Source organism: Anarrhichthys ocellatus, unplaced genomic scaffold, assembly GCF_004355925.1.
Source record: "Anarrhichthys ocellatus isolate YVR2014 unplaced genomic scaffold, GSC_Weel_1.0 scaffold13, whole genome shotgun sequence".
In the NCBI taxonomy this organism is placed as follows: domain Eukaryota; kingdom Metazoa; phylum Chordata; class Actinopteri; order Perciformes; family Anarhichadidae; genus Anarrhichthys; species Anarrhichthys ocellatus.
Window position 1 is genome coordinate 3,102,593 of NW_022280043.1, and position 23,122 is coordinate 3,125,714.

A 23,122-nucleotide genomic window follows, 5' to 3' on the forward strand; every position below is an offset into this window, starting at 1 on the left:
TCTTTTTAAACAATAAATCTAATTAACCGAGCAGCTCGCAGCCAGCGTTCCACCATATGTGAATCTATCTCATAATTCCCACTGAATTCGTGTTTGCCTTGAAATATTTTCTGTTGTGTTTTTGTTTCTCTCAGTATAACTAATTAGTGAAGGAGCTCACCATCAGCCATGTGTGAAGCTTGTTTGGTAGCCTTGTTTGTACTGAATTGGCCACAAGCTATCTCTGTCCTGTCCCTTATTAAGGGATGCCATTCAAAGTTGTGCATTTTTTTGTATTTTTACTTTTCATGAAGCTATAATCACTATTTAATAAAAATCGATGACAAGATTACATGAAATGTCAAAGGGGTCAGCAGGGACAATTATCAGGAGACTGCAGTTCCCTTGAGCTCCACCGAGCGTTTTAGCCTCTTTCATTTGATTGTTTTGGTTTAACAGCCCTCAACTTGTTTCAGTCTGACTGCTGTCATCAAGGCAAGAACGCTCTAATAAACCCTTTATACGCTACCTTCTCAGCACTAAACAGACACAGTTAGCGACTAGCTAGCGCACAAAATGGATTTGTCTGTTAATGTGGCAAATAGTTACGAATTGAAAATATATCAATGTTGTGTTTGCAGCTTGTTGTGCTGCCGCCAAAGAAAAAATCAATCAATGCAAATTGAACAATACATTTAAGTATCAAATATATGTGAGATGTCTCCTTATGCTGCTTCAGGTGGAAGTGCATACTGTAAGCAGATAAAGATGTTTTCACTGTCTGTATTACCGTTTCTGTATTTCCTATTGAAGTTGGAATTTGAAAAGATTATGTCCCATGAAGTCTAAATATAGATTTTTTTCTGTGACCCCTCTCAATCACTTTTTTATGAAGTGCAGAAGACAACAGGCTTCTATCATTGATTGTTCTTTAATTCAGATTTGACAGTTTGTCCTCTGACAGTCACTCAAGTGAAACTGTCATTCAGTTCACTTCACACTAAATTATTCTATTTCTTAAACAAGCAAGTCAGCAGTCTCCGTAAAAGTCCTCTCCACAACGATGACAACGCTATAATTCACTTCCTGTGTCCCAGAGGGTCAAGCGTGACTCGATCCAATCAGAAACCATGCCAATTAGACGCCTCAACTGGCACTTAATTACCACTCTGAAGAGGCTGATGGGCCATTAATTAGCAGGACATTAACGGGATTGATTGTTCATTAACAGCAGAGCATATTAGAGGAGATAAGACCCGATTGTAAGAGACTCTAGTGGAGGAGAGGCAGGCTGACGCTGTCTCCAATAGAATTAGATGACCTACTACAGCAGTCAAGTCTGGGATAATAATGTTAACAATGGCCATTAAAGGGGAATACCACTAATTTTGATGTTCGAGTATGTCATTTATATGGCTGAGGTCTATTTTACATGTTACTCCCTCGTAGACATGAGAGACACATCATCTCATCAAGCCCTTGTAGCGCAATACCTTAGCTAAAGTAGCCTTGTAAAAACAACAGATCATACTATCTGTTGTTACTATACTGGGGTTGGGAGAAGGACATTTGAAAATTTGTTAGTTTCTGTCAAAAAACAGGTCAACAAAATCTGGCAATGCAACAATAATATTTCAACCTGTTTCTACTTGAAAATCACTCGTCTATATCTTGAGACAAGAAAGAATTAGGCAGATCACTGCACTAGAATAAACATCATTTTTAGAAAATACTGAAGTTGAAATGCATTGCAACTTATACTTGGATGGATAGACAGGTAAATTAGGCCATCATGGTTGCTGTTTGGTAAAGACTTATGATCAATTACTCTGTTCACTGCCCATAATGTGCACTACTGCTACAGTAGCTAGTAATAATATATCTCAAAATATGTGTTTCTTCAGCCCTCTGCATCTCTTCGTAGCCTGGTCGTAGACCTCTGAATCGTTACCCACATCTTGATTTTTTTTAATTTAGCACTTATGTGGTGTTTATTGACTATTTACGCGTTCAGAAAAATAATTGAGCCAATCAGAGCTTTGTAGGAGTGATTAAGTATGAGCACGTCACAAACCTTCCGTGTCCGTCAGGTGATACCAAAAATACTTTTTCCCATAGACTTACATCGGAAAAGAAACATCTGTTATTAAGTGGATATTTGTTGTTATAAACTTGCCAGTACTAACACTTGAAAAGCCCTTAATTAAATTATTAGGTCCTAAAAGTTGTAAAATGCCCTAATTGCCGAATCCAGAGTTATTTTCTATCCTCCTTTCATGTGAATGAGCTCGAGAAAGAGGCCGAACTGAGGGCTGGGAGGTGAGGTCTAAGAAAATGCTAGTGCGCTTGCTCTATGAGTAACATGGATGTGGAAGATCGCCTAACTTGGAAGTCAAACTTTTTTTGCTTCATACCCCACTGAGCAACTTCCATCAGGAATGAACGAGACGCTGTCTCAACACTGTATCCAGTTATCTTAATACATCCATGGGACGTCATCTTCCTCTGCCGGAAAAATAACGCTAGAAAAACTGCCACAAATTGTAATGGGGATGTATTAGTTAGACGCAGTTGTAAGTCGACTTACAGAAATAAAAACATTTAAATCGACACATTTCTTGAAATGAAAAACAGAAACACTATTGCAGTTCCTTCTGTGTCAACTCAAAACGATGGACTGGACTCATCGGTTCGGGCAAAATAAAGCAAAATCATCCTCCAACCCCCAAACAAAAAATGTCTAATATGAGCTTGATGTCAAACTATTTATAATACTTATTACTTATTTCTTTGTGGATCTATGTCGCAAATGAAAAAAAACATGAATTATAAAAAGGGGCCATACTAATTTGTATTTGAAGTTGTGCTCATCCACGTTGTACGTGCATTCACAAAGGGCAAGGGCTGGGAAACATCAAACTCTACCCACCAGGGGTTGTTCCGACGCAGTGAGATTGAAGGTTTGGTTTTGGCCGTCCTGATCTATCTTGACCTGGTCTGTGTCACTCCGCTGCAGAGTTTCCCTGGGGAAGGAATGTTCTAACATCTCTGACTCTTCATTTCACGCTTCATTAGCCATCACACTCTCCCAAAACACTAACTCTGCATCTGAGAGTGAGTGTGTGTGTTCTCTGGGTCGTTCTCTTTCTCCATAAACGCACTCTTTGTCTCACTCTTTCTCTTACACCAGTAAACACATATACTTACATACACAAACAGGAAGTATGCACCCAGACATGCGTGCTAAAATAAAGTAAATGACAGTGAGTATTTCAGCTGGAGCCAATAGGTACTGTATTGTTCTACAAGGGCAAGCAGAGAATAAGGCAGAATGGACCAGGGCTCTTATGTGCAGTGATATGGATGGATGAAAATTCTTAACACACACACTAGGCCTGTAACTGTTGTTTTATTTCTAAAGTCAATGCAATTACCTCTTCCCCCTCTTTGCGGTGTATTATCCAATGTGTGAATATGGCTAGGAGACAGGCAGTAAATGTGTGTGATTGTGTGTCTGTGTGAAGAGAGGGAGCAGTTATTGGAGACACTGTAGCTCATAAAGCCTTTGCAGTGTCAATATAAACTTTCTCTACAGCTGCAGGGTAGAGGATGTTACAGCAAGGCAGTGCTTTCTATTTTCATTTTGCAGAAATGCTTTTTTGTGATACTCCCGTTTAGATACAAATGTATGGATTTATGTACAATATAATGGTGTAAAAATCAGCATTATACACTCCCAGGAGAAAAGAACATTTACAAGATCATTCAAAGTCACCCAAGATTATTTTTCCAGTCTGCAGTTGAAATTCACACAACAGCAATCAGACAGTTAATTGGATTTTGGAGCTGAGCTGGTGATAAAATAGCAGGTCTGAGACACAGGTTCAAAGATACAAACACACTTAAGCACGGTGAGGCATTGAGTTGCATCACCTGCAGCCATGTGAATGGATGGGCGCAATCATTACACTCACACAAAGACACCATGGTGGGTAGGTATGAATAGATGGTCTGTCTTGTATTGGGGAGATTGGTTCCATCTGTCGTGGAGCGGGTTGAAGGGTCACATCCCTCCTATTACATCTCTCTCTGTCCTATGACACTTCATTCACCTGAATGTAGGTCTGCGATGGATGGAGCTAATCTGTGCAACACAGAGAGATGGGAAGAGTAAAGACAGACAGCTTGATAGATAGAAAGATAGATGGATGGATAGATAGACATATGTATTATGTGTCAATGTATTCTCATAAACTGGATGAGACTAGCCTGTATGTGTTCATATGATTATTTTTTTACACTCAAATACCAATATCAGTATAGGCAACATCAAACATGGTGCAGCTCTCGTAAAAAAAGAAATCTAGCCCATAACAGCATTTAACAGGCCATTAACTGTAGTTGTTGTACATATCTAAAGTGAATGCAATCTCCTATTGCTAGACATGAGGCTACATGTGATTTTAGAGATACAATACGAATGTACCAGAAAACCCCACTTCCTGGACCTCAAACGGACTTAGATGAAAGTCAACAGACGATGATGTAATTGCCATTGTGTTATTTTCTGCAGGCAACAGTCACAGCATGCAACTTTTTACATTACCTCCACTTCTGCCCTCTACAGAAACAGTGGGCTGGGCAAAGGGGATGACGGCAGGTGATGACAAAAATACAAGGAGACAGACTGACAGACAGAGTGAGATAGACTCAGTCTTATCAATCAAAGACCTAGGCAGAGTGCTAATCTTCCAGCCAGCAGAGATAGAAGAAGAGCCAGGTGAGGCGAGAGAGGACATGATAGGTGGGGAGGGGAGGAGAGATGAGAGCGGACAGGATAGGAAAACGAAGAGGAGAAAGACGGAGAGGAGACTGTGAATGTGGCCCATTGAAGGACAATCATTGTCTATCAACACGAAGAATTACCTTTCTCGCTGTCCCTTATGCCCACACGTGAGTGCACACACACACACACACAGGGTAACAAGTTGACCTGTGAGGGAACACTGATTGAATCTTCAGTGGGATTAACGGGGATTTAGCCCGGTGTAATGATATCTCAATGAGTTGATTAGCTATCTGATGACACTTCACTGTTTGACCTCTACAGCCCAATAACAACTTGCAGCTCGTTCACTTAGGTTGCATTCAAACAGGGAGGGAGAGAAAGAAACCCATAAGGAACTCCTTGAGGCAACTAAATGACCCATGAAACTGTGACACTGTGTGGGCAGCCAAGGCATGATCAGTTATGGTTCAAGATCGGTTTTCCTCACACAAGTAGTGACAAAGTACAGCCATGAAGGGCGAAAGCTTCCTAAGAAGGCAAAAGTACAAAAACAAATATGGCTGCAAGCTGTGATTTAAGACAACCACACACATGAAGACATTGTGAGGATGTTGGGAAAGGTTCAGGAGAGGATTTTCAGGGGAAATAGAAGCCTAAGCATCACTGGTGCTTGGCCCCATAATACAAAGAAGGGGAACCTTTAAAGTTTGACATTTTGGGAAATACACTTATTTGCCTTCTTGCTATGAGTTGGATCAGAAGATTGATACCACGTATTCGTATCTATACAGTAAATGTGAAGCTAGAGCCAACAGCTGGTCAGTTTAGCATGCTGACAGAAACAGGAGGAAACGGTTATCCTGGCTCTGTCCAAAGGTAGCAAAGCCCACCAGCACCTTGAAAGCTCACTAAATAATTGACTAATCAATATATATTTTAATCGGTACAAACACCAAAGTGTAAATATAAAAAGCTGTGTTTTTTGGGGGATTTTAGGGTTATGACAATCACAAATATATTTTCCAAAATAGCAAACTATTCCGGACTCCCAAACAACTTGGATGGCTGTTGTTTTGCAGAACGTAATGCACGCGCCAACGTGCTCTGTGAACGTTTCTGCCTGGGCTCTCAGTTCATGAGTTACATTAGTTTTGTACAAATAATGTGTATTAAGAGGCCCTTTGCTGCATGTCATCCCCTCTCTACATAAAGTACATCAAGCCGTCACCATACAACCCAATCATACAATCATGATAATTGAAATCAACACAATACAATAATAAAGTAGATATAGTCTAACCAGGTAATACAAAGTGAATTACAAAGTGTAAACAGTCCTTAACAGAAATTAAAGTACTGCATTTACAGGTGTGTTCATTACCTGCTGCGTTCTGAATACCATCTGTGCCGCTGTGATTAAAAGAACATGGAGTGGCAATGCGAGGAGACTCCTTCTGTCATCTCTAGGCAGATCTGTTGTTCATTTAGTTTAATTTACATTTTAGCAACACCCTCCCATCTCTAACATGGATGTTATGTGTGGAATGTGGAGACCAGAATTTGAGGGCACCTGTTTTCACATGCACTTGCATATTTGCCACTTGCTGCAAAAATGTGACCATTGTGACAGCTTTGTTTCAGGAGAGACGTTACAAAGACAACGTGGGGAGCTTTTTTTGCACATTCAGTCCAACAGTCCAAACAACATGTCAGTGGAAGCATTCTGCGTTCATTCTCACAGATGTCTTTGCCTGGAGATCAACTTCTGTGAGCTTGGTGTTTGTTTGTTTGTTTGCAGTGCCATATGGAAGATTATTGTCAAGTAAAGTTACAAATCTGATCATTGTACATGTGTCTAAAGCTGATCACTGTCTTTAGCTAGGTGGTCAATGTCATGTCAAAGTTACTGCAGAACTTACACCATAAACATTATGCCTCAATGGCTGGCAAAAGAGTTTATATGGTGCGTCTAACAAATTCAGACTGTTATGTCTTTGTTAACGGGGAGGTTCATGATGCTGTGCCAATAGGTCAAAAACATAAATATGAAAGTTCCCCTGCTGGCTCAGCAAACACTGGAGTTGGTCCATCGATCAGCTTACCAGAGCTGGGGGTGCATTTCTCTGACTTGACATTTGAGGCTAGTTCTCATACATTTCTTTTACATATTTTAAGAAGTAACACTTGTCAGACGAGTGATGTATCATACAGCTTATACTTGTTGTGTAAGGCTTGTCCTTATGTCCATAGTTGTTAGAGCTTCTGCTTGTATGCAATGACACCCTCATGTTGGACAACATCGTCCTGGATCTGATCCTGTCCTTTAAGTTCAGCAATGTGTGCTTCACACATGGTCTGTTTGTTCCCCAAATGAAACTCTGGTGTTAGTTCATTCGGAAGACAACACTCTTGCATGCTTGGGCTTGAAGTTTATTTCTCATTCATCCTGCCATTCACTGCATGCTCAATCATTGTATCATTGCTGTCATTGTTTGGGGCTGTAAATCGTGATATCAGCATGTTCACATCAGCTGGTTGCATCCATCCAATAGCACAGTGACACACCTAGATTGTTAGACTATCATCTTCCTGCTGTCTTTTTTTAAATATGGTTGTCTCTTTGCCTTTAGTACGTTCATGCTGCTGTTACAAGCATCCCTTCACCTCCCTTCACCGCCCAGTCTCAGCAGAATCATCAGACACCACGACTACTGTCTCTGGTGGGGGGATTTATATTGGTGCTGCTCATTACAAATCTCACAGTAGAGTGTAACTGCCAAAGACTTTCTGTCAAAACCGTATCATCACACATCATCTGCTTATCATAAAAAAATATCTTTCCTTCATTTACTTGTCTCTCCTGACTTAAATACCTCTGAAGTTAGACTTGTCAAATGATGACGCTTTTGTCGCTGTGTATATAAAGTCAATAGGTCCAATGTCACAGAAGAAAAGCAGTCCTGGAAAAACTGCATGTGAAATAAGCTATAGAAACTAAACTGTCTGTAGGCATTATACAGCACAGATGTCATTTCCATCATCCCAAAAGGATAGGACAGTGACAAAAGCCCGAGGGCAGACAGGACCTAAATAAGCCCCAAGATGACATTAGTTCACAGAGTGCATCTCCGAGGAGAAACTCGCCTGCAGAAGTTCAGCAAAGTATACGTCGGAAAACAAAATCTATGCAGAAGTATAACGTGTTGATTTCAGCTCAGTCTGTGTGTACATTCTCTGAAAACACACATTCTGTGAAATGCAGCAAAATTGGTCCAAAATTGTCCTTCAGATTTCATGCATGGCACAATCAATTTCATTATGATAGTTATTATAGGACTGAACTGTAGTACTAAATTGCTTATGTACTTTTCCGTTTCCATACTAACATTTGTATCGATTCATATTTAGCCTGTTTAAATCAGTGTGCTCATCTTTCTACTATAGTTTTACTGCGGGTACAATATATCACTTTTTGGAAGTCATTTTGTCAGCTAAACTATAACAGTAGTATTTATAATAATGTATTAATTATATTGTCATTCAGCACTTGATTTCTGACAACCTTTTACTAGCTGGTATTTATCACTCACCTGCTGATGCATGGAAGGCACAGTACAAGTGGATAAATCTCAGACTTTGCTCAGAAACGGACCCTCATGTGACCCGACTGACTCACTGTGGGACAGGGACAACAATTACACTCGGCAAGGTTGAATGTCAGACCGAGCAGAGCTCTGGCGCGCCCCGGTGGTGACAAAGTACTAAAAATACAAGTGTACCTGCAGGATTTGGCGTCTGCCTAATGAGTGAAAAACAGCTCACATACTGCATGTTACTCTGTATTTCCAGTTAATTGGGAGATGATAGACTCAGTTAAGCAGACGTAAATATTCATAGACACACATACATGGCATACAGATTGATATCGCCACACTCTTGAGGACTTTTAATATTAACATGTATTCCTTAAATCATAATCTGATCCACAGAACACTTTCTACTTTCTTGAATGGACAAACAGAAAAGATGCCCCAAAATGTAAAAGCACACACACACACACATACATACACACGCACACATGCTTGGAGACACACACACACTAGCAGGTTGTGTGCTTGGGTAGCAGAAAGCACTGGCACTGTTCATTAATCACGATGTTGAGGTGTTGATGCCACAGCAGGAATGGACATGCTGGTCTCCCTCTCATAGATATACTATACTGCCTTCATCAGCTTCAACAAAGTCCAGAGCTGGGGGAAGTAACTTTTAGCCATGAGTAAAGACTGGAATCAGGAGACATAGTAATATGTTAGTATATCTAGAACATGGCATCCAGTGCAGCATTTATGTGTTTTTAATAGCTCTTGGTCGACAATGGGATCTTATGGAACCATATTAATGTTTATTGGTAACACATGAAGCTGATTTGTAGCAAACAAATACTGGGTGATTTGTAAGCACAGGGCCAGTGTAAATAAAGCATCAAGAATTACAAAAGCAGAAGAGTAATAATTTAGTTCAGCAAGTGTATCTCCCCACCTCAACAGGTAAGGACTCATAGCTCAGTGGCCACAGATGTTGCAGGTTTGATTTTTACTCGGGGGGTTTTGTAATTTTCAAAAGATGAAAGCTTTTATTTTTAGTCGGGATCATTCACATGAGAAATACATTGGTTCTCATTCATCACATTTGTGAAAAATAGCGTAAAATATACCATGGAAATGATCTTGGATGCCTGTTGTGTGTGATTAATGACACATCCTCACTCTACCAGTCGGAGAACAAATCATACATCAAATGCAGCTGTGGAATTAGACCATGTGGAACCAATTCTACATTTACATTAGACGCATGTGAAATTAGGCCTGTTGGTAACTCTTAGCTTGTTAAGAGGCAGACTTGGCCCAGCTACATTTGTATACATGCAGGCTACTGAATTTAACAGAAGATCCAAGAAACAGTGAAGCCCAGCAGCAGGTGTTGATGTTTCTGTTCAGGCACAGAGGAGTGTTTTATGTCAATGTTTAACTAATGTGATTAAAGGTTGTCATATAAAAACAATTGAGATGAAACTAATTTCAGCCACCAATTGTGTCTGTTTTCTCCTGAGAAAATGTGTATTTATGCAAAGACACATATAAGAAATCACAGATGAAAAAGAGACGTTGAAATCAACTTCAACATACAATTCAAAGCTTTAATGAGCTCCTTATAAACAGTATCAATCTGAAATGTACAAACTCCTTCAAACAGCTATGCAAACATTTTCTGTCTACGACTTCCCTTAACCACACCGGAGTGAATGTTCACCACTGGAGACTGATATTCTACCACAAGGGGGCGTACTGCATCATCGCTAGTAATGATGGAGTAATTGAGAAACAACTGGACATTTATTTTGTCACACAGTAACGACTATGACTCCTTGTCCACATGTTCACATGCAGCCTGTGCTCTCAGTCTCCTGGCTGGCCCAACAGCTTCCTACACCGACACGAGTTCAGTTGTGGTTTGAACCCGTTTCAGGTTTCAAGTCTCGCTCGGCTGTCAGGGTACGATGCACGTTTCCTTTCGAAGTGCAAGGTAGCCAGTAACAACATCTGTGGGGAGGAGGCGGATGTAGGAGAACTCCTCAGAGGAGGTGAAGCGTAGCTTTGTCTGAGGGTCTGTGTAGTTTGCCTGAGGAAAGACAAGAGAGTGTTCAGTGGAAGCTTTGTCCAAGACTTAAAAGTCATTTTGTTTATTGTACAATAAGGGATTTCAGCAAAGTGATAACTCACAGGGAGTCCAGAGATGTCGGAGTATTTCTTAGCTGGCTTCAAGGAGGGAGGGGCGTCAATGCTGTAGTCTGTGAACACAGCAAGGTCTTAAAATGAACTCCTGATTAGAGATTCCTAAAATAAAGTCACTGAGATAGTGAAATGTACTTTTGCTTTAAAATAGTAAAAAATGTAATTGTGCTTTACAAAGTAAAATACAGCCTATTTCTTTGAGATAAAGTGTACAACATGCATTAGGTAGAAATAGTAAAAATAAAAACTCACAGTTGGGATCATTGAGCGTCCAGGGTAAAGTCCGCTCTAAAGCCAGGATCTGTTTGAGATTCTTCCAGGTCCTGTTCTTCTTACCTGCTGCTGCTCCACCGATCCCAGAATGCTGCCGAGATTCAGAGAGGAAGAAACGGGGGAAGAACTTGAGGGAGAAGCCACAGAAGCAGATACAACTAAAACCCAACTGGAAGCAGACATTCACCATAAACGTGGGGTCTTTGAAGGGTGGAGGCTTTGCTGTGGACTCTGTGATGGCAGCAGGACCACAGTCAACTGTTCCCACTGGCTTCACCTCAGGCACCAACTCCACTGCTGTAATCTGATGAAACACAAAGACAACACGAGACAAACAGGAAGCACATCAGACTGTAAGCTGCTTGTTTTACAGGCGGTGTGAATGTTAAAGTCTACAGGTGGCTGGACAGTGTAACATGAACCATAGAGATACAACTGTGTGGAAGTGTCCACATATGCAGCTGTTATGAGACCGATACTTGTACTACACAGTACATTTGTAAATAACAGATAGTTTGACATACTCCAGCCTTGTACACGGTGTACTTGTGATATAGTTTATTAGTGCTGTTTGGCTGCCTTTAGATCTGAATCACTGTGTACATTTTGACATCAATAACGTTATTCAGAGTAATATTCAGTAATTGGGCTCCATTACAGTGTGATGAGCTCCACCGTGCTAGCAGAAACAGAGTAACCAACACCATCAGTGTCCAGTACCTGAGCCTGTGCGGCTGGTACAGCTGTCAGCTGGACTTTCTTCTTCTTGCTGCTGCAGCTCCCGGTGACCTGCTGAGCGGCACAAACCGCCGGACTAGCGGGACGTTTCTTCCCCCGGACAGCGGGAGAGCTGGCGGCTGCCGGCGGAGCCCTGACGGTTATGGGGATCTGAGATGCCATTTGTGGTGAGCAACGTAGTTGTAATACACCAAGTGAATGCCGATCTCTCTCTCGATACTTAGCATTAGCCGCTCGACGTTGTTATTGTAAACATCGCCTCAACCGGATATGGAATCATTTAACTTCCGGTAAATTTGGAACTAACCAAATAAAATAACAATATAGTGATTATCTATAAATATGACTATTTATTAATATAAAATATGTTCCTACAAAAACACTTTTAGTGTATGTAGTTGAATGTGAATGCAGCAAAACAAAAAAAATAATTTAAATTTAAATATTTATATTTGTTAATAGATTAGATAATACATTTGTTTATCATATTATGAGACCATATATTCTGAAAATATAATACAAGCAAAATAAAGGCTATTAAAAGGCTCAGCAAAAACAAGGCCAAAACTCTAAAAATCTAAAGAAAATAATAATAATTTGCACTGATATTTGTTCGTTTAACAGAGCAGAAGGAAATGGAGAACACTCCTGCAGTTTTTTCAGTGTCAGCCTCATGACTTCACTTTCAAAAAGTATATTCACTGTTTTTATTTGTCCTTGTGCAGTATTTGTTTGGTATCCTTGTATTTTTCACTCAAACACAAATGCTGCAATTGTTCAAGGTTTTCACAGTTTGGTGCCTCAAATAGCACAGCTTCTTTTCCAAAAAGACATGTTGATATGTTTCCAAAAGTGTTGATATCTCATGGGTATTTTGTATGAAAAGTGTTGGAGCATGTGGATTCAACAAGTTTATTTTCATTAGTGAAAAACCATAACTGAAACCTTTAAAAAATTCTCACCATATTTTTGTCTTGTGGTTTGATGTTTCAACCACTGAACTTTTCAATGAAAACCATGAAATCAGGAAATCAGAGCACATGCATTATTTACAATAACTGACTTAACCAGTTTATAAGTTTACATCACCTGAACCTGGCATTGTTTATGTTGTTTGTTATTCAATAAGTGTACAATTGTGGGAGTTGTTACATGATCAATAAATAATGTGCTATTGTAAGATGAAAGAATTATATTTTCCGATGTTTTATACTTAAATCAAGTTAAGCGCACTAAATGATTTTAAATAGATGATAGATAATTTTTTATTATTATTATTTTGTATCCATATTTATCCAATCAATTAAACTAAAATGTTATGAGAGAATATTTATTTTTATTATACTATATTTATCCCAGTAAGGGGGAAATTTGTCTCTTCATTTGACCCATCCCTGTATATAGGGAGCAGTGGGCTGCCATATGACACACACCCGGGGAGCCGTAGGGGTTCAGTGTCTTGCTCAGGGACACTTCGACACATGACACATCCCAGCCAAGGATCGAACCATCAACCAAAGAGAACCAGAAAGAGAACCAGAGCAAACCAAACTCCAGTCCTCCCTCTATGCGGCTACCGTGCTCACCACTGTGCCACCGTGCAGCCCTTAGACTGAAACCATCTGTGAATAAGATAAGATATACTTTATTGTCCCAAAGGAAATTTGTCTTGGAAACATACAGTGTCTGCTGTTAAAAAAATACAAAATAACATATTGCATACATACATTACATACACAGACTGTCGTCAGTCCACATGCACGCACACACAGTACCTACAGTACATGCACAGACTGCCATAAGTAAAAGTTGTGTTGTGTTGTGTAATTTGGAGTGACAGAAAATACCAGCAAACGACCAATTCCCCCTCATACTGCGGTGTAGACAGCCACGTATCACCTCCGATTCACATGGAGCCTCCAGCAGCGTGTTTTCACCTGGCAGGAAGGAGGTTCTCCAGGAGGAAGTATGGTGAACCATCATGGTACACCGTACTCCCCCCCAGGACCCGACCCCCACAACACAAGATTAAATTACACCTATTTATTCACAGATGGTTGGAGTCTAATTTACTTAGGAATAAAGACATACTTGTCTCTGCACTCAGATCAAAGTCTTCCTTCTGATCCTTCATTTCCTGATGCATGCGCACACGCCGACACAGGCGCCTTTCTGAACTCCATTTCGGTGTTTTGGAATAATAATTTAAAAATCAAGCAGAATTTTCTTAAAAATAGGAAAACAAGAATGTGAACCAATATTAATATTGCTATTACAGTAGCCTGTTGGCCCAGCTGACTCACTTCTGTCTGTGGAGTGCTGCTGCCACCATGTGTTTTATGGGAGGCTCTGCATGCAGAAAGCTGGAGGCAAGGTGTGCAAACAGACTCTTATTGATCACATAATGGATGAACACTTTCTTTTTACATCCGCAAGGGACCCAAATGATAAAGCTGTTAACCTTCCTGTAAAGGGTCACAGTGTTTTCTGATACTCAGTGACCTGACAATGACCAGTTGTCAGGAAAAATCTTTATTTAGCTGATAATCCCTAAATACTAACACGCACTGTTACCCTTCTTCACGTGCACATAAGCAGTTTTAACCAAAGAGTGATTTTCTACTCTTAACTTAGATTGTTTCATCTGAATCTGAAAGTGACAGAGGCCCGAAGCAGTCAAAGTACTATCCAGTACTTCATAAAAAAGAGAAGATTGAGAAACAAAACATTATTTTTCTTCTTTCTTGTATCAATAAACATTTTGCGACACTTCATTACTCGTGACCCCCAAGTTGGGAAGCACCGTTTTAGAACACTGTTTGGTTTATATGTGTACGGCCAAATAGTTATGAAAGTCTTATTTGTATATTTGATAAAAGCAACCAAAAACCATTCCTTCGACCTGAGCTGTGAAAGAGTGGAAGTGAGAAAAACCTTTCCTTCCAGGGATCTATAAAGTAAAGTTCAGGTAAAACTTAACAAGCTTGCCTGTCAGCATTACTCTGCAGGCTGAGGTGGCCTCTGGTAATCTTCTGGTTGATTAGAGCAGGATGCTATGCCTTGGGATGTACAAGGCTATTCTCTTGTCGTTCATTCACAGTGTTTCGCACAAACATCTTTAAGGGGAAAGTGCCTCCAGCATATCCATCAGTCTGCGCTGGCCCACCAGGGAAGGAGCTGTCAGCATCCAGACATCTCCACACAAAAGATCTACCACATCGAAATTCAACACAGTGCCCCCTGAGCTTCTGTGCAGACCTTGATGAACTGAGGGATGCTGGTGTAATGTGGTATGTGTATTTTAGACACACACAGAGAAGCCTACCACTTCTTTGCTGTCCTTGTCCTGTCTTATGGTGAATAGAGACCCACACACACAGGGGAAATGCTGATTCAGAGGAAGGTCTCTCCAAATGTCTCATTCATTTTTCAGTGCTGGCACACTGCTGCTGCCAGCTACATGAATAAAGTATATCTAGAGACTGCTCCAGCTCAATTGCAAACAGATATGAATGTCTTATGGGTGAAGTTAAACCATGAGCTGTAACTGTGGGGCATTGGACCCGCACTCTCCATTCCTTATGAACACATCACTTACTGCATCAGGCTGGAGCAGCATGCTGGAACCAGCAACATCAAAGTCAAAGATTTTGCAGCAGCTGTGCTTAAGTCTAAACACACAGTCTAAACACACCTGGATGCCACAAAGACCTTTTCTGTCAAACAAGGGAAACTGTTTTGTATTGCTCTCAGCTGTCTGTGATGCTCTCTAAACTATCCCGTTGCTACAAATAGCCATAGCAAAAGCATTTTCCAAGTTGACACGCACACACATATACATGTATGCATACATGCTGCTCGGGATGTCATTTTAAATGACATTATATAAGCGGGATGGTGGAGTTTTCTGCTCTCGTGACCCTTGGTGATATGCAAACCAAACATACGCAGCCACAGCCGCGAGCCCAACTTATTGATCTGTGTCAGCAGGCCATTGACTGGTGCTGGATATGTGTCAATGTGTGTAATGGGGATGGATAGCTCTCACGTGTGCGCATGCATGCATGTGTGTGTAGGCAGATCCTAGTGTGAGGACATTTGTATAGAAAGGGTACATTAGGGTGTGAGTGGTGACATAGAGAACAGAGCAAGTGTGCTTTCAACTTTTCTTGTCATACTATTCTGTATTACTAAGCATCAAAAGAGTCTATTGAAGACAGCAAACTGTATATTTCACAACAAAAACAGTTATCATTGGTAAGATAACTGAGCCAGCCTGATCTTTTTTTTTTTAAGTTGAGCCTGCTGTATAAAGGATGTAGCCAAAATGTATTTCTAAAGAATAACAGAAATCAAATTGCTTTTTCAAATTAAAGCGTTCCCAGCTTTAAAGTGGATTTGCTGCATCCGAAAAGCTGAGAGTAGGTTTTCTCTTCCAAGTGAAAGATACAATTACAGACAACAAAAAACAAGGTTGTGAGAACCTTTTGCAGATGTATAATGACATACACAAGCTGGCAAGCTTGTCAGGGGAGAATACAAGCAGGCTGTGTGTATCATAATCATCGACTGTGCTGACTCTCGCTTCCTGAATACATTCTGCATGACCTGACCTAGAAGAGCAGCTGTATTGCTATTTGCATCTCATCTAGTCAGACCAGGGTGTTTTCCGTCTGTGCAGGTAGAACGTTGAGTCATAAAAATGAGACACTACTCCTCTGACTTCATTATGTGCAACAGCAGTTTGGCAGCAATGCTGATACAAACACTGACACCACATCTTGCAAATCATATGCTGGCCGCCGTGAATCTATCACAGAATTACACCCGGGAATGAATTGCCAATCAGGAAGAGAATTGACCATCTTTGTGAATAAGCGGTCAATAAATTGGTATCAACTGAAGAAAATGAACTCACTGAGTCAAGCAGCTAGTACTGCCTGGAAACCGTCTGAGTACTCCCAAGTGCTTCTCTTATTCTGTAATAAATTGTGACGAACAAAAAGGTTATCCCGACAGTCAAGACATTTGAACACTCCCCTAATGCAACACGTAATAGTGACTTTTGACATCCTACTGTTTTTATAGGGTCTTCTAACTGAGTATCCCTTTTGCCATAAACAGTTCCCCACTTCCTTGTGGTGAAAAAGAGGAGTCAATTTTCTTTTTCTCTGCTTTTCCAGTCCAATTTTACCCTCAGTATATAGAAATATACGACAAACGTATCTTCCCTTGATGTCTTGTTGGATTGATGGTATGTTTGCAAGTAGTGGCCCATAAAAACAGGAGAAAGTTATGGCCCTCTGTCATACTGACCCATTAGAGCTTCCCACCAGTCCCCGTAGTGATTTGTGGTTTATGTGTACATATTCCAACACAGAGATATATTTCACATAGGCCTAACCTGGAACAAAAAGTCTTAAAGAAACATGCTTTTGTCTTTTTGTTGAACTGTTGACAGTCAAATTATGATTATTTGTTTAATCAGTGTTGACATTTCCCAAAGAATTTGCATATGAAACGTCCTTGTATTATCAAGATTGTATGATCTAATGACCTGACAAGACTTTGGGAATATGAAGCACTTTGATTGATTGAGGCTGATATATTCAGGAGATAAGATGGATGGATCGCTTAAATTTGAAAAACATAGCAGTGATGTTGAATACAGGAGCCACTTTTTGTATCCTGTGTTTTTGCAGGCTGTGACATATACCCTTCTATAAAATTATAGTTGGAAAAAGGAGGGACAGTGAAAGTTTAATTTGGGTTTCCTGCTTTTTGTTTGGTTTGAATGTTTTCTTTTTCAGTCAAAAAAAAAAGGGTGGGGGGTTTCAACATCTTTAAAGGAACAGCGTGTAACTATTAGGGGGATTAATTAGCAGAAATGGAATATAATATACAAAACTATGTTTTCATTAGTGTATAATGACCTGAAACTAAGAACAACCCAGGACGGACAAACACTAACGAACATGCCGTTCATGTTTTTGCATTACCTAAAAGTAGGGATGTCTACCGTAACCCAGTAATAAACGTGACCCGATGCTAAATAATTAAAGATCAGAGTGTTGATAAGCTCTGACGTTACTGGTGCTTTTTATTAGTACTTTTCAATGTTTTGAAGTATTTTAATATCACTCTAAAGCGAGCATTTCCACTGCTGAGGTCCTCCAACTACACAGACATACACGATGCGTCAGCAAGCAGAGAGGCTGCTGTGGTGAAGTGAACCAGGTGAAGTGAAGATTACTAGAGTTGACGGCAACTACGATCATTAACGTCACTGCAATAAAACACTTTATTAATACGTCTGTTCAACCAGCATGAATATGTAAACAAAAGTAAAACCTAATTCAATCAGCTGCTCTCATCCACCCAAAAGCATTGTTTTACAATGCTGAAAAAGAAACTGTCTGTCTGTAACTGTTTTGCTTAGTTTGTTAACTTGGTGAGACAAGGCAGACAGGAGGACAGAGGACAGGATGAATGACTAATATATACAGTAATACCATGTCAGTGTTCTTCATTATGGATTATTATAATTTATAAACTTCACTCAGGAATGTTATATATCTTATTGACATTTTATATTAGTTTACAGTGAGATATTAATGACTTTATATAGACTTTGCTGTTGTGAACGTAATTATTGCTGCTCTTGATCATATATTTAGTTGTATCTAAATTAAAATAACTTCTACCCTTGTTCTGACTTTAATTGTTTTTAAAATAGTATTTTTGTTATCTAGTCATAATAAAAAAACAGAGCGTTGATAAGAGTAGCTCCTTGCAGTAATAAAATCCTAAAGATACCTATCCTTACCCGAGGGCCACCGTAGTTCTTGGAAAGGGAGGGGTGAGTGGAGGGTCATGCTGCTGCTTGCTATCTGCAACCTCACCCCTAGATGACACTAACTCTCACTCACTGTTCCTTTATGTCAACAAAAAAGTATTTAACATACACAGGAGAAGATTTAGGTGCTTGTATTTCACACACTTGTGTTTGCTTGGTGACTACAAGAGTAATGTTTGGTCCCAATATTTTCTGTCTTTTTCCAACTTTTGAAATAAACCATTTTGAAACAAGTGTGTTGAAATTCCTGTTGCATGAAAAGCAGCAGCTTCCCTGTGAGTCAACATGCTGCTATTAAATATCCTTTTCAAGACAAACTAGGTATTTTAGTCACTAGTGATTCAATAACATTGAGGTCTTTACAAATACTTATACTGCCTTCTCACACAAAAAGGTAAATAACATGGACCCTTCTTTTACTTGGATGATTTACTGAATGATTTGTCTTAAATGCATCATGGTTCATCTTACTCTTTAACAACACTAAAGCATCATCACTCATTTTAAATTGTTCAGATTTTCTTTATTTTTCTCATATAAAACTATGAAAGTTAAAGAGTGTATCGTGTCAGTTGAATTATTCTTTATAAATGTGAAGCAGCAGCTTCCTAAGGAGTCATGTGGTTATTTCTTTGCTTCTGACAAGATCGACTGCAATGTTTGCCCTCCAGTGATTTATATCTGTGGTTTACAAATACAATGCAAATACTATCACACTGTTTGCTTTCTAAATTCAGACTTGGCCATTGATGTGATTTTTGTTAAATTAGCCAAGTATAAAACACTTTGTTACTTGTGCAATTTAGGCTACATTCTCATTTTGTACAGCTTTTCAGTAAAAAAAAAAAAGTGCTGCAATTACTGTAAATTATAATGAACTAAACAATGCATACATTTATATATTTGTTGTTGAATCTAAATGTTTCTGGCAAAGACTATCCACCTTGATGGACACATCTTTTGGATGCAGTTGTGACATCCTTTGGACCATGTAGGAGAGGATGGGATCAGATCAGATGTAGTATTTCTTCCGGGTTGGAGGTAGTGAAGGGAGGGATGAGCAATGATGCTGCCTCTGTTTGCTCCGCACATCAGCAGCGTAGCTCCAGTCAGACAGACCCAGGGTCCGCCCGGAGAGAGAGAGAGAGAGGGAGACCAGACCGCATAGCGCTACTACCGGCTGGACCTCTATCACATTCTGGATCTTTGCAAATGGGTGTCTCCCGTTGTTCCGCCCTTTGACACTGGACAGTGCTCTTCTAACCGCGTTCAACGCGAGAAACACCTCATCCCCGGCTTGGTTTTTTGTGAGGTTTGTCTCGACGACACGGAGAGGACCACACTCCCCCACCCCCCACCCCCACCATCGTTAGCTCGCTAAGCTAAGCTAGCCCTGCTAACTTAGCTGCGATACTTTGCACCGTATCGGCGTCAGTTTTGTGCCTCGCAGCTAGCTTGAGGTCTCTTGCGCCACAGCGGTGAATTGAGTTGCCCCTGTCACTCTAGGTAAGCAAACAATACATGCGAAAAACAACGCATCATACTTGTTTTTATCCAGATAAAAAATCGGTCAAACGCAGGCTTGGTTTTCTGACGGTATCTAGCAGCAGACTGGCGCTATGGCAGAAGAGGCTTTCTTGTTGACAGAAGCAGCCAAGCAACGAGGATGTGATGCGCCTCACCGTTATACACACTTTCTTTTCCTTCGCAGCCAGTTGCTGCTCCTCTCCCACCCCTGAAGTGTGTTAAATGACAGAATGCCTGCTTTATTAATGATATAATTGCTCATAGACACTTTTTCGCCGTCGCGTGTGTTCGCGTTCACTCTGGACTGTCGATGTGTCGTGAATGGGCCAGTGTCAGGTAAACGTTATCTCACACTTGCAGCATTTGACTGCAGCGAGTTTTCCTAACGGTTTATTGAAATGAGACAGAAGTAAGACAGCCGGCCCCGTGCACAGTGTAAAGTAGTCCATGTTTAAAGTTGAGGATACTGGTTACTATATGGATAGTTTATGTACTCTTTCTGGTCGACGTTTCCTCATTTATCTCTGAACATTTCTGAGCTTCAGTACTGCAAGAAAAACGAGCCGTACACCCGGATTATAACACCCTACTTGGTGTTTGTTGTGTCTCCTGTGTCCTGATAGAGGTCAGATGATTTAGCTTAGCTTCATGCATATAGGAGGTAAATAAATAGTGGACCAGATTGAGCCGCTTTCCGTCTTTATGGTGCTGCATGTTTCGAGGGCCCTCCTCCTCCTCTTCTGTTTGAACAGAGGTTAATCACATTTCATGTAATTAAATCACCAAGAGACCTTTTTATAGGTTTTTTTTTGAAGCACGCGGGGCCTGACGTATGTGAAAGAGACTCGCTGAGTGAATGAAATGGGGTGAGAACGCGCGTGCATGAGTGAGCATACATTAACAATGCTGTAATTATCTCCAGAGATAAGAGAATGGATTCACTATCAAGACTGCAGTTGCAAGATGTTGGATTGACAGGGAACCAATTAAATTAATCTGTCATGCTCTTTAAAGGGAGGGAAAAGAGGATCATGTATTATTTATCCACAGTGTGTGTGTGTGTGTGTGTGTGCGTGTTGCCTGTACATGTGCATTTGGACAATATGCTGTGTAGCTGGAGGGAAGCTGCTGTTGCTGTGTTGCTACCTGTAGCATTGGTCCCATGGTGCCTGCACACCAGCATCTTGTTTGATCACGCTTTGAACAGGAGTATCTGTGTGGTACAGCTAAGCTATAAGCAAAATAAGCACTGCTTTAACCATGTAGGTCAACATTCTAAAAATATAGTGGTTTAAGCCTTGATTTATGTACAGTACATGTTCTCAGCGCAGACTTTTTTTGGTTATTTTTGGGTTGTATGTGTGTCATGTTCAGGAGCTTGCCTCAGAACTGTATAGCTAAACTCAGCCCTGTGTTAAGGCATGACTGTCCAGCATTGAAAGGAAATGAATCATGTTCCTCATTTCAAGGCCGTGCAGTCGGCATGATGCGTTTCCTGCCCTGTGTGGACAGTGAGTTCAGGCCCCAGCAGATGTGCCTGCTGTTGCGTGTGAGTCCCACTCTCCCATACTTGTGAGTGCGGATTTGAGAGTTTTGCAAATTGGGAACATTTTGGCCAATCTTCAGTACATGGATTTAGTTAGAGGCAAGTATTCGGATAATGACAAAATTACCTAGGCTCTCTGTCTAAATTAATGATATTATTGAGGCTCCCTCAACATCTATCAGAATACGAGTGTGTGTGCGTACTGTGGGCATGTGTAAGTATTAGGTTGTGTGTGTTTTCGTTGTGTAATGGCAGTACAGGTGGTAATAATCATGATGATGGTATGCTTTGGAATGTAATTTGTTTAATATGTACAAAACTCCCAATTATAAAGCATATGAACGAATGCAGCCATGATGTTTTTCATTTTTCCGTGTTTGTAATCATGGTGCGAAACACGTAGACCTTAGATTTTCGCTGCTCAACATATTTAGTGAAAGTGAAAGTTGGGAAGGTGGAAAATCTCCGATGTCCACTGTGTTGGTGTGCATTGGTATTTGTGAGTGTATGTGCTTGTCATAGAGGCTGTGGTGCATTTATTGCTCCGAGCGGGTCCGGAACAATAGCTCTATTCTGGCCCATGTCTCCGGAGGGAGGCAGCAGCATACGGCGTTCCCGGCGCTCGGTGTGCCAGCGAGGCTTGGTTTGGGATTGGGTTTCCACAGCCACCTGGAGCTCTGAGCACAGGAATGCTATTGTTCCTCCTTTTCCAGACTATGGCCGGATTAGACGCACATGCAAACACACACACATAAGCAGACGCATGCATGTGCACGCGAGAGGAGCTCATACACCAGCCTGTCTGTCCCCAAAAACTTAGGTCACCTTGGTTGTCATTGCTTACATAAATAGACAGTGAAACATCAAGACTCTGCTTCGCACAGCCGCCGAGACCGGACATTAGCAGCAGAGCAATGCGCCACAGAACATATCTGTGAGCTGAATTAATTGTAGTTCCACTGTTTGTTCTGTTGTTTAGCTGCTCTGACAATCTGCAAAGACTTGAGACAGACATGTGACGCTAATGGTTAACGTGCTGAAACAATTTCATTTATCAACTGACAAAAGAGGAGGAGTTAATCCTTTAGTCATTTATCAAGCAACATTGGCAAACTCTAATACCAGTTTGTAAAGAATTATCAACCTTTCCCATTTTGTCTATTATTTCAAATTAAATAAGTTTGGGCATTTGTGTTGGTCACCTTGGGCTCAGGAATATTGTAATGAGTAATTCCCGCCATTGTCAGTCATTTTCCACACAATTGATAGATTTTTTAAAATGATTGACAGATTTCTTGATGATGAAAATAAAGAGTTACTTGCAGAATTGAAAAGCTGTGACCTTGAAATGTAATTGAATATTTAAATGAATTCATATACATAGAGAGAGTAGAACAAGCTTAGCGACACCTCTTCTGTTATCCAATCGAGCCGGCGAAATGTCGGTTTGACTTTGTTTACTTCAAAGTTGTCTTTTTAATCAAATCCAGCTCTCTCAAGAAGACATCACACAAACATCAGCTGTCCGTCAGATGTCTGATTACGGAGTTTTGTTCACTGGGTTTTGTTTTTAATAATGTTGTCTGATCACAACATCAGACAGACTTATCTCCACACTTTGC

The 23,122-nt window shown here is 40.5% G+C and overlaps 2 protein-coding genes across 4 annotated transcripts in view; one reads left to right on the forward strand and one right to left on the reverse strand.

Moving 5' to 3' along the window:
- Window positions 1–9,939: 9,939 nt before the first annotated feature.
- On the reverse strand, window positions 9,940–11,835 carry ino80c (INO80 complex subunit C). 2 transcript variants are annotated; one of them, XM_031852874.1, is made up of 5 exons: window positions 11,554–11,835; window positions 11,021–11,137; window positions 10,813–10,924; window positions 10,549–10,616; window positions 9,940–10,447 (listed from the first exon to the last, which is right to left on the reverse strand). In XM_031852874.1, exons 1-5 carry the CDS (start codon window positions 11,731–11,733, stop codon window positions 10,316–10,318), a joined length of 609 nt encoding a protein of 202 aa, XP_031708734.1. In that variant the 5' UTR covers window positions 11,734–11,835; the 3' UTR covers window positions 9,940–10,315. The 2 variants fall into 2 exon arrangements, with proteins under 2 accessions (XP_031708734.1, XP_031708733.1); XM_031852873.1 differs by having other exon boundaries at window positions 10,813–11,137.
- A 7,667-nt stretch (window positions 11,836–19,502) lies between these two features.
- The window catches only part of galnt1 (UDP-N-acetyl-alpha-D-galactosamine:polypeptide N-acetylgalactosaminyltransferase 1), a 35,554-nt gene continuing 31,934 nt past the window's right edge, over window positions 19,503–23,122 (forward strand). Inside the window, exon 1 of one of the 2 annotated variants that reach the window (XM_031852871.1) lies at window positions 19,503–19,933. The gene's annotated coding sequence lies outside the window, so the exon portion shown is untranslated. Of the gene's footprint in view, window positions 19,934–20,209; window positions 20,291–23,122 lie in introns of those variants that run through there. The other variant, XM_031852872.1, reaches the window with a different exon arrangement.